A 13,177-nucleotide genomic window follows, 5' to 3' on the forward strand; every position below is an offset into this window, starting at 1 on the left:
GCTCAACTCAGGACATGGGCAGAATGCAACTAGCCTTTCACACAAATTGCTTCTAGCCCAGTCCAGATAAAGTTCTTCCCTCTTAAAGCCAAGCTTCACAGACCACAGCTCTTCTGCATCGAGGTCTTTGAGCTCTCATGAGAATGGCTCATCAAGCTCTGCTTATAGCACTACAAGGCATCTCTTAGTCCTAGGTCTCAAATCCATGTTCTCCTGCAAATCACTTCCAGTGACCAAGCCTCATTGTCATGTTCCTAGTAGCAAGAACCCCATTTCTCATAACAATTTTTCTGTTGTAGTTATCTTGCTTGTGGGGCAAAACACCTAACCAAAGAGCAGCAGGTGGTAGGAAAAAGTTTATTCTGGTTTACAGTCTTGAGGGGAAGCTTCATGATGGAAGGGGAAAGATGGTAGAGGCCAGACATCACCTTCTTGCCACAGCAGGTGACAAATAGCAGTAATGGTGAGCTCTGATACTTCTAAAACCCATTGCCTCTTGCTTGGGAATTCCTCAAACAATAGTCTTTATGTCATACATCTACTTGGTTTTATATCAGTGACTGAAAGTTCCTCTTAATTTATACCTGTTGTCTATGACAGTACCTTACAATTTTTTAACAGTCTGTATGGGTTCTGCATGTCTACCCTCTTCATCCTTTATATAGGCAGGATGCAGAGCGCTATACACAAAATAATACTGCTCATTGGTGCAGAATAAAAACTCCATGTTTATTGTGTTATAGTATCATTTAGCCATTCTAAAACTTGACCACTGTGTTGCCATTTCTGTCACACCCTTGTATTTTAGTCTTCTTGGAAGGCATCTTTATGTCCTTTCTATTTTCAAATATCTGTCTGTCTATATCTATCTATGGCCTCTGCTGTCCTTTGATACTTATTTTTGTCTCAGGATAGTGAAAGGTTAGTCGTCATAATCTCCATTTGATATTCAATTGACTTCTTTTTCAGGTTGATTTTAATTGTATTTCTGCTCTTTAGGGTTTCTTAGTTTTTGTTTTTCACCACTTTTCTTTAACCTTATAAGATTTCAAGTAATTTTCACCTTAACCTCATTCCCATAAGTAACAAAGTACATGGTGTTTATGTATGAGTATAAAGCGAGACCTAGCTATAGTTATGAGCTAGAGGATGCCATGGGACCTTAGAAGAAAACTATTCAAATGAAAATCATGTCACACATACAAAAGGAAGCTGGCAAAAAGAAAAGCACTGTAGAAAACCACCCCTCATGGTTATATTTGTACTGAAACTACCACTCTGGAAAAACAGGAAGAGATGTGCAAGAGACCACATCAAGGAAATAAAAGTCCACAAATAGTCCATGCAAGCCAGGAGTGGTGGCACATGCCTTTAATCCCAGCTCTCGGGAGGCAGAGGTAGGATCACCATAAGCTCAAGGCCACCGTGAGACTCCATAGTGAATGCCAAGTCAGCCTGGGCTAGAGTGAGACCCTACCTCGAAAAAGAAAAAAAAAAGTCCATGCAGTAAGTAAGGGACACCGAAGTAGGATGTGAAGGAAAGATTTGAGCTGACATTTTAAATACAAATAGGCAGCAATGTCAAATAACTGATTTTTCTGCTTAATAGCTTTGCCTGTCTCGTTCCTCCTTCCTTTAACCGTGTTATCATTGTACCTTTAAAGTCTTACAGAAAGGCTCCAGATTGCATTTCTTTCTGTGTGAAAACTTGTTTTTAAGAAGGTAACTTTTTTCATTTTCTTGGTGTGATAAAGAAACATGTAAAAGGACGGATGACAGATGGGGGAACAGTATTTAAACTACATTGTGCTAAATAATATTTCATGACCTTGATAAATGTTTTTCAGGCCTGTAACATTTGGCTTCAGGCTACCTCATGAATGACCAGTGTGTTTTTTCCTTCTGAATACATTAATTTGTACAGCATCTTTTAATTTTTTAAAACAACATTGTTTTGTGAACTGTTGAAGGATAAATCCCATAAAATATTGAGTGTAGAGTTTCATAAGTTCTGGCACATTTATGCGTGCATTTAAGCATTACTGTCACGATGATGTAGAACACTGTCTACCGTGCCGCACTTTTGCCCTGACTGTTTTAGTCATTCCTTTGCCAGTCCCTTCCGTGTACTGTCTCTAATTAGCACTCATGGCCCTCAGCGCAGTTGTGCGGAACCTTGTGTTGCTGTCTGGTACTCGGCCAAGTGCTGTTGAGACGTGAGCACATTCATGTTTGAGTTGTTTGCTCCTTTGGATTCTTGTGCTCATCACATGGCAGCATGCTGAAACTGATCGCAAAAATTGTAGTAAAATACATTTACCTTTTTTTGCAGCAAACGGACCGAGCGAACAGATTCGAGTATCTATTAAAGCAGACAGAGCTGTTTGCACATTTCATTCAGCCTGCTGCTCAGAAGACTCCAACATCTCCGCTGAAGATGAAACCAGGGCGCCCACGAGTGAAAAAGGATGAGAAACAGAATTTGCTGTCAGTTGGCGAGTGAGTAATAGTTGGTGCTTCATAGTTGAACCTCACATTTATTTTGTTTATTATTATTGTTTTGTTTTTCAAGGTAGGGTTTCACTCTAGCTCAGGCAGACCTGGGATTTACTATTTAGTCTCAGGGTGACCTCGAACTCACAGTGATCCTTCTACCTCAGCCTCCCAAGTGCTGGGATTAAAGGCATGCACCACCATGCCTGGCTCAAACCTCACATTAAAAAAAATGTATTTATCAGGGCTGGAGAGATGGCTTAGCGGTTAAGGCATTTGCCTGCAAAGCCAAAGGACTTCGGTTCCATTCCCCAGGATCCATGTAAGCCAGATGCACGTGGGGGGGGGGGGGCATGCATCTGGAGTTTGTTTGCAGTGGCTGTAGGCCCTGGTGCACTCATTCTCTATCTCCCTCTCTTTGCCTGTTTCTCTCTCTCTCTCAAATAAATAAATAAATAAATAAATATTGTATTAACCGTTTTTAGTGTTTTGGTGCTTGTGTGTGTAGTATGTGGTGTATGTGCATGTGTGTGCAGTGCACGTGTCCCTTGTGCACGCATATGAAATATAGAGGGGATGTCGGGTGTCGTGTCCTCTTGTTTTCCCCCTTATTTCTTTGAGACAGAGTCTGAACCCAGAGCTTGTTGTTTATTCAGCAGCCCCAGCATTCCTCCTGTTACAGGCATGTTGGCCATGCATGGAAGTGTTTTTTCCTAAACATGGGTGCTAGGGCTTGAACTCAGGTCCTTTGCTTGTGCAGCAAGCACTTTTGCCTATTTTTTAAGTCATTTGCCCACCCCCAAACTTAATTTTGATAGTCTTCCATTAGAAGTATGAAATTATTAAAAAATCATTTTACTGAAGCTAATTTATTTGGCCTCAGTTGGCTTAGTAGGATATGACTTAAGTATATATGAATATAAAAATTCATACGATGCCTAAATTTTTGTAGCATTAGATACTTGAACTAGCATTATTGAATCTGAATCCAGACTTTCTGCTATTCTCTAGAGAGAATGGAAATGCTGCTAACCATCATGCAGAAGTAGGTAATTTATACTTGAAAGCTGGATCTGATTTGGTCTCCCAAACCACATGCATACATTACCTTCTTTTTGTTTATTTATTTATTTATTTTTTTGTTTTTTTTTAAGGTAGGTTTTCACCCTAGCTCATGCTCTCCTGGAATTTATTATATAGTCCCAGAGTAGCCTCGAACTCATGGCGATCTTTCTACCTCTGCCTCCTGAGTGCTGGGATTAAAGGCATGTGCCACCACGCCCGGCTTTTTGTTTATTTTTGTTTTGAACATAGGTCTCATGTGTGTTAGACACTCAACACTGTGCCTTCAGCCCTATTTTACTTTAATTTTGAGACATGATCTCACCAAGTTGATTAAGGTGACCACTTTAAGCTCCTTAATCAGTTACTTACTTCTTGCCTATAACTTTGACAGTAGATACATAGATATGCCTTTCCTGAGACGTACTAACTTAAAGTTCCTTAATTAGCACCTGCTATTTAAACCTTCACCCATAATCTTGACAATGAACAGATACACTTTTCCTGATAAAAGGACAAGCAATCCTCTTGGCTGTGTGATTCTCTTCCTGGAGTTTCCACCCTGTGAGGCAGCTCAAAGACAACTTTGTCTGTGAGATTTCTTGTCTAAAACTTCATCACATACACATATTTGTTAATAATTTAACGTATTAGTCATGTAAAACATTTCAGATATAATATTTTTTGTTTGTTTTTTATTTATCTATTTCCTGAAGAGAGAGAAAGGCAGATAGAGAGAATGGCATGCCAGCGTCTATAGCCCCTGTAACAAAGTTTAGACTTATGACCTCCTTGTGCATCTGGCTTACATAGGTACTGGGGAATAAAACCTGGGTCCTTAGGCTTCATAGGCAAGCACCTTAACTGCTAATCCACCTCTCCAGCCCCATTTCAGATTTAAATTTACTAGTAATTCCTGCTGTTGGCATTTATTTATTTATTTGTTTATTACGGTTTTTGAGATAGGGTCTCCCTATAGCCTAGGCTGACCTGGAATTCACTATGTAGTCTCAGGGGTCTCCTTGAACTCACTGAAATCCTTCTACCTCTGCCTCCTGAGTCCTGGGATGTGAAAGTATAGAGGATCTGTCTAACCCAGGGTCTTATATATGCTAGACATGTACTCTGTCACTGAGCTACATCTGCAAACCTCAACCTAATTTCAATACCTGTTAAAATTATTGTGAATTATTAGACACTTAGCTATTATGCTGAAGTAGAATTAATATCGGTTGATTTTTTTTATTATTATGCTGAAGTAGAATTAATATCAGTTGATTTTTTTTTTTTTATTTTGACAGCTACCGGCATCGCAGAACAGAGCAAGAGGAGGATGAAGAACTGTTAACAGAAAGCTCCAAAGCAACCAATGTTTGCACTCGATTTGAAGACTCTCCATCGTGTATGTGAACTAAATCTGCTTATTTGACTTTCAATAGATTCTTTTTTTTTTTCTTTTTGGGTTTTTTGAGGTAAAGTCTCACTCTAGTCCAGGCTGACCTGGAATTCACAGTGTGGTCTCAGGGTGGCCTTGAACTCACAGTGATCCTCCTACCTCTGCCTCCCGAGTGCTGAGATTACAGGCTCATGCCATCATGCCTGGCCCATTATTTATTTTTGATGGAAATGATAATGTGTTGACTGGAGTTACAGCTCACTAATGAGTGCTGGCTTAGCACGGGTGAAGCTCTGGGTTTGAGCTCTAGCACTCTAGAGCTGACTGTGTGTTATAATAGCAGTGACATGTGTCACGTGTGTATAAAAATACCATTGAGTTCATTATGGGTCTAAGGAGTAACATGGGAATAGTTTTGCTTTATATTTTTTCCATATAAGAAAATGAAGTTATAATGAAAAATGTTATGAAGAATTTTGCTACATATGTCTTACTGTTTTTTTTTTTTTTTTGTTTGTTTGTTTTGTTTTTTTGAGGTAGAGTCTCACTCCATCCTAGGCTGGCGTGGAATTCACTATATAATCTCAGGGTGGACTTGAACTCATGGCAGTCCTTCTACCTCTGATTCCTGAGTGCTGGGATTAAAGGCGTGTACCACCATGCCCAGCTATGAATTTTTTTTTTCTTTTTTGTGAAATGTAATTAGTTTTCTAGAAGCAAGTATATTTAGTCAAGTTAGTTATACAACTTGTTCTTTGATGTTATTAGACTTCTGTAACCATTTCTAAGCCTTGCATTCTGTCACTTGGTAACTGCTTCATGTGAGTACTTTAATGGACCTTATGTTGGACCTATGTTGGTTTAGAGATTCAGCAGTCCATTTAATGTATATGCTTTCACTTATTTTCCTTTAGCTTACAGAGTACACAGTTTTCTTTTTTCTTTCTTTCTTTTTAATTAAGCTTAGAACCAGAGACAGAGTGTAAGGATGGAGAGGACGGTTGACTCTTCCTTCATCCCTACTTTGTAAACAGTGTCCCAGCAGTGGTTAGCTTTTTACCCTGAAGCAGCGATTTGCCTTGGGAGGTGGGATGTAAAATCAGTTCCGAAATAGGAAGAGTAAATGCGGAAAGGGATTTCCTGTCTTCAACTCTACCTGTACTTAAGAGGAAAATAAGATGCAAGAGACTGCTATTTGATCTTTTTGAAGGAAGAAAACAGATGGCTGTGAGCACATTAGAGGCCAGAGTCTCTGGGACCAGCATGTGGGAAGCATCAGAATTAAGTGACTGGAATGAGTGCTCTGATGCTGCTGTCGTGATCCTGCACTTGCTTGTCTTGATTCCTTCTGCCCTGACTTCTCACAGTTAACAGTCACCTGGGGTTGGGGGTGTATCTCAGTGGTAGAGTGCTTATCTAGCATGTTCGAGGTCCTGGCTTCAATCCCCCAACATCACAAAGCAAACAAAATTTCCTAGAAAAGAGTCAGTATACACCTGGAGGCCCCCACTAAGCTTCTGAGTGTCAGATGGAAGGGTAATCTGCCTTGTGTTTTGAGTCTTTAAAATGTTCATTGTGTTTACTTCTCAGATGTAAAATGGGGTAAATTGAGAGATTATCAGGTCCGAGGACTGAATTGGCTCATCTCTCTGTATGAGAATGGCATCAATGGTATCCTAGCAGATGAAATGGTATGTGTTAATAGCTTTTTTTGAAGGCTATGGTTTGCATTTAATTTTTTTCCCTCAGTTACCCCTGAGGGTATTTTTCTATATTAGATTTACAGAAATTAAGATAATAGTTTTGTTTATTATAGTAGTTTGATTAACAAGTAATTTTCCCTCAAATTACTATAAGCAGCTTCCTTTAATAGCAAATGTGACATTTTCACTTGTGAGGAATTACCATCTATGAATGTAGTTTAAGAATATGTTTCTTGTTACTTACTGCATAGATTATGAGAGATTGACCACTTTCCTTAACCTTTATAGAAACAAAGTGGGAATATTGCATGTCTATCACCTGTAAATGCTAATGCTCTTACTACTTGAAAAAGGTCCCTTCTCACTATCGTTTGTTCATTCGTTTGTTCATACTTACATACACACACACACACACACACACACACACACACACATATATATATATACATATAAAGTAATATAATGCTGTAATTCTGTAGTGCTTAATTAATGGTTGGGAAAAGTGAAGCAATTTCTACCTCGCCCAAGCTACCTTGGGAATATCACATTTTTCTAGTCCTTATAGAAGTGATAGTGTGATTTTGTAAGCTTTCATGCATAATAAATTTTTGCCATATGCTGTTATAAACATAGCATTTCTTTTAATTGCACCTATGTATTGGAAGATGAGACTTTGTTTTTCTTTGTTTAATGTTTCTGATGAACTTTTTCAGGGTTTGGGAAAGACTCTTCAAACAATTTCTCTTCTTGGGTACATGAAACACTATAGAAACATTCCTGGTCCTCATATGGTTTTGGTTCCCAAGTCTACATTGCACAACTGGATGAGTGAATTCAAGAGATGGGTACCAACACTTAGATCTGTTTGTTTGATAGGAGATAAAGAACAAAGAGTAAGTTTTCGTATCAAGACATTTTTGATATTAAAGGAATTGGAATTTAGGCTTAGAATAGGAAAAAGCTGGAGGAAGGCTGGAAAGGGTCTTCACAGCAATAGCAATTCACAAATGTAACCACTTTGTGGTTTAAATAGCTTACTGAGCGCAAGGTAGACCACTATGAAGGTATAGCTTGTTTCTCAACTTCTTGGAAATGATTGTACAAAATCAAAGACTCTGCTGTTAGAAGTATTTACTGGTGTTTAATATTTTATTTATTTATTTATTTATTTGAGAGAGAGAAAGAGAGAGAATGAATAGGGTGCCAGGACCTCATGGCCATTACAAAATGAACTCCAGACACATACGAAACCTTGTGCATCTGGCTTTACATGGGTACTGGGGGATTGAACCTGGGTCCTTTGGCTTTGCTGGATAAGCGCCTTAACCATTAAGCCATCTCTCCAGCCCACAAGTATTTGTTTTTAAAAGAGGTTTTGATGATGGTTGGAAACTTAAGGAGCCAATATTTTAGATTATTGTGGAGTGGTAATACTTATAGATTAGTTCTTTTAGACAAATTGAGTCACTTATAAAAATTTGGTGAGTTGCTATGATAACCTACCAAATAACATGTTGATTACTAAACTGCCTCCTTTTGGGGAAAAGCTATGGAAATACTAGCAGTATTAATAAGAGCTTAGATTTGGAAATGTGAGATGATGTTTTACATTTATTGTTTAAATTATCTAAATTATTTTGTATTTATTTTATTTTCCTTCGTTCTCTGCTAGGCGACTTATTTTCTCCCTGCTTAGTTTGGGCGGGGTTTTTTTTGGGGGGTGGGAGGGGTTTTAAGGAATGGTTTCACTGTAGTCCAGGCTGACTTGGAATTCACTATGTAGTCTCAGGGTGGCCTTGAACTCATGGTGATCCTCCTACCTCTGCCTCCCGAGTGCTGGGATTAAAGGTGTGTGCCACCATGCCCAGTCTTAGTTTGGGTGTTTTAAGTTACCAAATTACTTTTTGTTTCAGGGGCCCTTTTATTTCTTTATAAAATTGAAAAGACTAAGCAATCTGTTAATACATTTAGGAATCTAAAAGGAATGAAACTGTTTATTGCAAACTATCTTAGCATTTTTCCTTTATGTTAAAGCTTCCTTTCTACTAAGAATTTCAACACCTAGTAGAATTTGAAAAAGCATACTTTAAGTTAGGGCACTTCATCCAGGTATGGTGGTGTACATGTTTAACCCCCACACTTGGGAGACAGAGATTGCTGTGAGTTTGAGGCCAGCCAGGAAGTAGAGTGAGTTCCTTGTTAGCCTAGGCTAGAATGAGAGTACCTCAAAAACTTTTTTAAAAAGGCTATTGAAATTTGTTCTGGTTCACTTTTTTTCCCCCTAAGTTAAAACTGACATTAAAATGATTGTCATTTTAGTGGTAGAAAAGCTAGTTTTAAACGTGTACATAACACAGCTATTCTTCCTTTTTAATATTCTCCCTGTCATTTATTTAATTAATTAATTATTTTAGTTTTGCAAGGTAGGGTCTTGCTCTCGCCCAGGCTGATGTGGAATTCTCTGGGTAGTCTCAGGGTGGCCTTGAACTCAAGGCAGTTTTGGTACCTCTGCCTCCCAAGTGCTGGGATTAAAGGCGTGTGTATCACTACACCTGACACTCTTTTTTTTTTTTTTTTCCTTTGAGGTAGGATCTCACTCTAGCCCAGGCTGACTTGGAATTCCCCATGGAGTCTCAGGGGGCCCTCAAACTCATGGCGATCCTCCTGCCTGTGCCTCCTGAGTGCTGGGATGAAAGGCGTGCGCCACCACGCCCGGCCTAGGGCTCTTTTATGTATGAGATTATTTTCCAGTAAATTCGATATATACTTGATTTCTAAATGTAATTTTTATCTTGTTCCACAGGCTGCTTTTGTCAGGGATGTTTTATTACCAGGAGAATGGGATGTGTGTGTAACATCGTATGAAATGCTTATTAAAGAGAAGTCTGTGTTCAAAAAATTTAACTGGAGATACTTAGTCATAGATGAAGCTCACAGGATAAAAAATGAAAAATCTAAGGTAACATATTTGTATATGAAAATTCTATCTTTGAGAATTTTGATCCACATTCAGAATGATTTAATGGTGGAATTTGGTTCTTTCAGTTATCAGAAATAGTAAGAGAATTCAAAACAACAAACCGACTGCTATTAACTGGAACACCTCTTCAGAACAACTTGCATGAGCTCTGGTCACTTCTTAATTTTTTGTTACCAGATGTGTTTAATTCAGCTGATGTAAGTATTTCCAATTGCTTTCTAGTTAATTGCTTTATGCTTTGTATTTTAATAACAGCACTGTTTGAGATGTTCATAGAGCTAGCCTGTTCTTAACCTGCTAAGTTGACTGCATCCTAAGAATTGACTTGTGAGCCTTTGGTTTTAAGTGTCATTCTCACCATTGTTCTCTGTGGAGTGGCATACTCACAATCTTTTGTTTCAAGTGTCCTAGGTAGAGTGTCATTCACACCATTGTTCTCTGTGGAGTGGCATACTCGCGGGCCTTTGTTTCAAGTGTGGTAGAGTGACATTCACACCATTGTTCTCTGTGGAGTGGCATACTCGCGGGCCTTTGTTTCAAGTGTGGTAGAGTGACATTCACACCATTGTTCTCTGTGGAGTGGCATACTCGCGGGCCTTTGTTTCAAGTGTGATAGAGTGACATTCACACCATTGTTCTCTGTGGAGTGGCATACTCGCGGGCCTTTGTTTCAAGTGTGGTAGAGTGACATTCACACCGTTGTTCTCTGTGGAGTGGCATACTCGCGGGCCTTTGTTTCAAGTGTGGTAGAGTGACATTCACACCGTTGTTCTCTGTGGAGTGGCATACTCGCGGGCCTTTGTTTCAAGTGTTGTAGATTGCTAGTGGAGCTTTTTGTTTCCTCAAGTAAATTTGTCTACTTCATTGCTGGTGTTTTAAGGTATAGAGCTGGCCTTCAGATATAATGAAATTAATCTCTCTCTCTCACTTATGATATAATAAATACAACCTTATCTGTTCTTTTATAGATTATCAGATAGAAATCATGATAGCAGTGGTTAATTTCATGGTACAAGTAGTAGTTATACCAAGAAACAGAATTTGTATGTTACTAGTCTAAGCTATTAGTAATTAGTTTTTGTTTTGTTTTGTTTTTGCTGCGCTGGTGGGTGTATTTGTAGAGATCTAAGCTAATATATTTATAGAAATAAAAAGATACTAATTTTGATTTGTTGTGCTAAGGATTACTTTAAAATAATAGAAACAATTTTATAAAAACATAGTTAGCTTTGAAAGTTTTGGGCTTGTTCTTAAGTTTTTAGATGTTTTAGAAATAATTTGAGTTTCTTACTACATTAGCAATTATTTAATGATCTCTGTTGAAGCTTTGCTATAAGAATGACTCCAGTTTATTTAAAAGAAAACAAACTTAGAATACACCTTCAAGAAATGAGTATAAGAAAATTGTGCTTATTTAAATCTTACTCAAATACTAATGAAATGCTTTTTATTTCAGTTTCACGTGTGTTAAATTGATATTTCTCTGGAAATCTCCAATTGCATATTTTAATTGTTTCTAAAAAACTTACTTTCAGGCTTATTGTCAATCTTATCATCTTTGTTTGTGAGAAAAATACTTAAATTTTAAACAACTTGCCCTCAAGTTAATTAGTAACAATGACATGAAAAATAAAGGCTTGAATTAAATTTGTTTTTGTAGATCATAATGCAGAATTATACTAGTTCTAGAATTGTTTTTATGTCTGGTATTACAAGGCATTCGTAGTTAATGTCTCTCATGTTAAGATTTGTGTGTATGTGTTAATGTAGGATTTTGATTCCTGGTTTGATACAAACAACTGCCTTGGGGATCAGAAGCTGGTTGAGAGGCTTCATATGGTAAGTGTTTTAGAGTATTCATAAAGCTTTTTGTTGTTGTTTGTTTTTGTGTGTGTGAGAGATAGGGTCTTGCTCTAGCCCAGGCTGACCTGGAATTCACTGTGTCTCAGGCTGGTCTTGAACTCAGAGCTTCACCTACCTCAGCCTCCCAAGTTCTAGAAATAAAGGTCTGTATCAACATAACCTGGTAGCGGGGGATGGGTACACCAGGGCCTCTAACCGCTACAAATGACTGCAGATGAATGTGCCACTTTGTGCATCTGGCCCAGAGTGGCACATCTGGTAGGTACTGGGAATCGAACTTGGGTTGTTAGACTTTACAGACAAGTGTCTTAACTGCTGAGCCATCTCTTCAGCTCCTAAAGCATTTTCCTAATGGGACAAAAGGTAGAAATTTAAGATTCTCTTAACAGAAAACATAATGACTATAGAATGAGATCTGTTTGAGTTTAAGATCAACTTTGTGACCTAAAGTGGGGTTAGAGAGATGATAGGTGGTATTTTATTGTTAGAACTTAGGATGCAGTTTTAATTTAATGAATGTAAAAAGTAAGTTCTTGGGACCTGGAGAGGAGGTTCAGCCTGCCAGCCTGGATTCAATCTCAGCCCTTTACATGAAGCCACATACAAAAAGTGGAGCAAACATCTGGCTGTCTTTTGCAGCAGCAAGACAACCTGGCACCATACACACATGTGCAAATTAATTAAAAAATCTGTCTGCTAAGAAAGATATAAAGGGAGGTAAAAGAACAATGACTAATGTAGACAGCTTTTTTTTCTTTTGAAGACTTGTGAAGGTTTTTCAAGCTATGAAAGCTTGACCTGAGGGAGTTTGGGAGATTTCTAGTTTTGTTCTCTATTGCCCTTAATGTTCTCTCTCTTCAAACGGTGGCTTCCTCTACCCATAGTTGGCAAAGAGATTCTCTGTTTATATCTATATCTGTATATCTATATCTATACACACACACACACACACACACAAATTGTTACCAATAAGGTAACCATTTACCTAGAGGCAGCCCCCATCACTTGGCTGTCTGGACTGGTGATTCTAGACTGTTCAGCAGTTTCAACATCTTTGCTGGAAATTTAATTTGAACATATATACCCCCATACCTGTTTCTCCCACAGTTTCCTTAAGAAATAGCAAGTTCATCCTTTTCCTTTCTTGGCCAAACTAACAAAAACCTCCTTGGCTCCTTTTATTTCCACTTCCATTTTGTTAGCATATTTCATAAAAGCAATTCTCAGGGCTGGAGAGATGGCTCAGTGGTTAAGGCACTTGCCTGCAGAGCCTAACAATTGACCAGGGTTCAGTTCCCTTGTGCCCAAGTAAAGCCAGATGCACAGGGTGGCACGTACCTCTGGAGTTCATTTGCAGTGGCTAGAGGCCCTGGTATGCACGTGCGTGCATGTGCACACACACTCTCTCCCTTGTCTTTCTCTCTCTCGCTCCTTAAAACAAATAAGTAGCCAGTCAGTTTTGGGGGTAGAGTAGAATAGAAACAGGCTCTTTCTGAATTAAAAACAATTTTTTTTGGTATTCTGAGGTAGGGACTCCCTCTAGCTCATACTGACCTGGAATTTACTATGTAGTGTTAGTGTGGCTTTGAACTCATAACGATCCTTCTGCGTCTTCCTCCTAAGTGCCAAGATTGAAGGTGTGCATCACCCCGCCTGGTGACTTCATTTTTTAAACTGGTG

General features: G+C 38.6%; 1 protein-coding gene across 1 annotated transcript in view; it reads left to right on the plus strand.

Annotated features, from left to right (window-relative positions):
- Positions 1–13,177, plus strand: part of Smarca5 (SWI/SNF related, matrix associated, actin dependent regulator of chromatin, subfamily a, member 5) — a 45,972-nt gene that overhangs the window by 8,375 nt on the left and 24,420 nt on the right. The window contains exons 3-9 of the mRNA XM_004655837.3: positions 2,333–2,499; positions 4,857–4,957; positions 6,542–6,642; positions 7,368–7,547; positions 9,458–9,613; positions 9,700–9,831; positions 11,405–11,473. Coding sequence (XP_004655894.2) covers positions 2,333–2,499; positions 4,857–4,957; positions 6,542–6,642; positions 7,368–7,547; positions 9,458–9,613; positions 9,700–9,831; positions 11,405–11,473 — 906 coding nt within the window. The remainder of the gene's footprint in view (positions 1–2,332; positions 2,500–4,856; positions 4,958–6,541; positions 6,643–7,367; positions 7,548–9,457; positions 9,614–9,699; positions 9,832–11,404; positions 11,474–13,177) is intronic.

Source organism: Jaculus jaculus, chromosome 12, assembly GCF_020740685.1.
Source record: "Jaculus jaculus isolate mJacJac1 chromosome 12, mJacJac1.mat.Y.cur, whole genome shotgun sequence".
Taxonomy (NCBI): Eukaryota; Metazoa; Chordata; class Mammalia; order Rodentia; family Dipodidae; genus Jaculus; species Jaculus jaculus.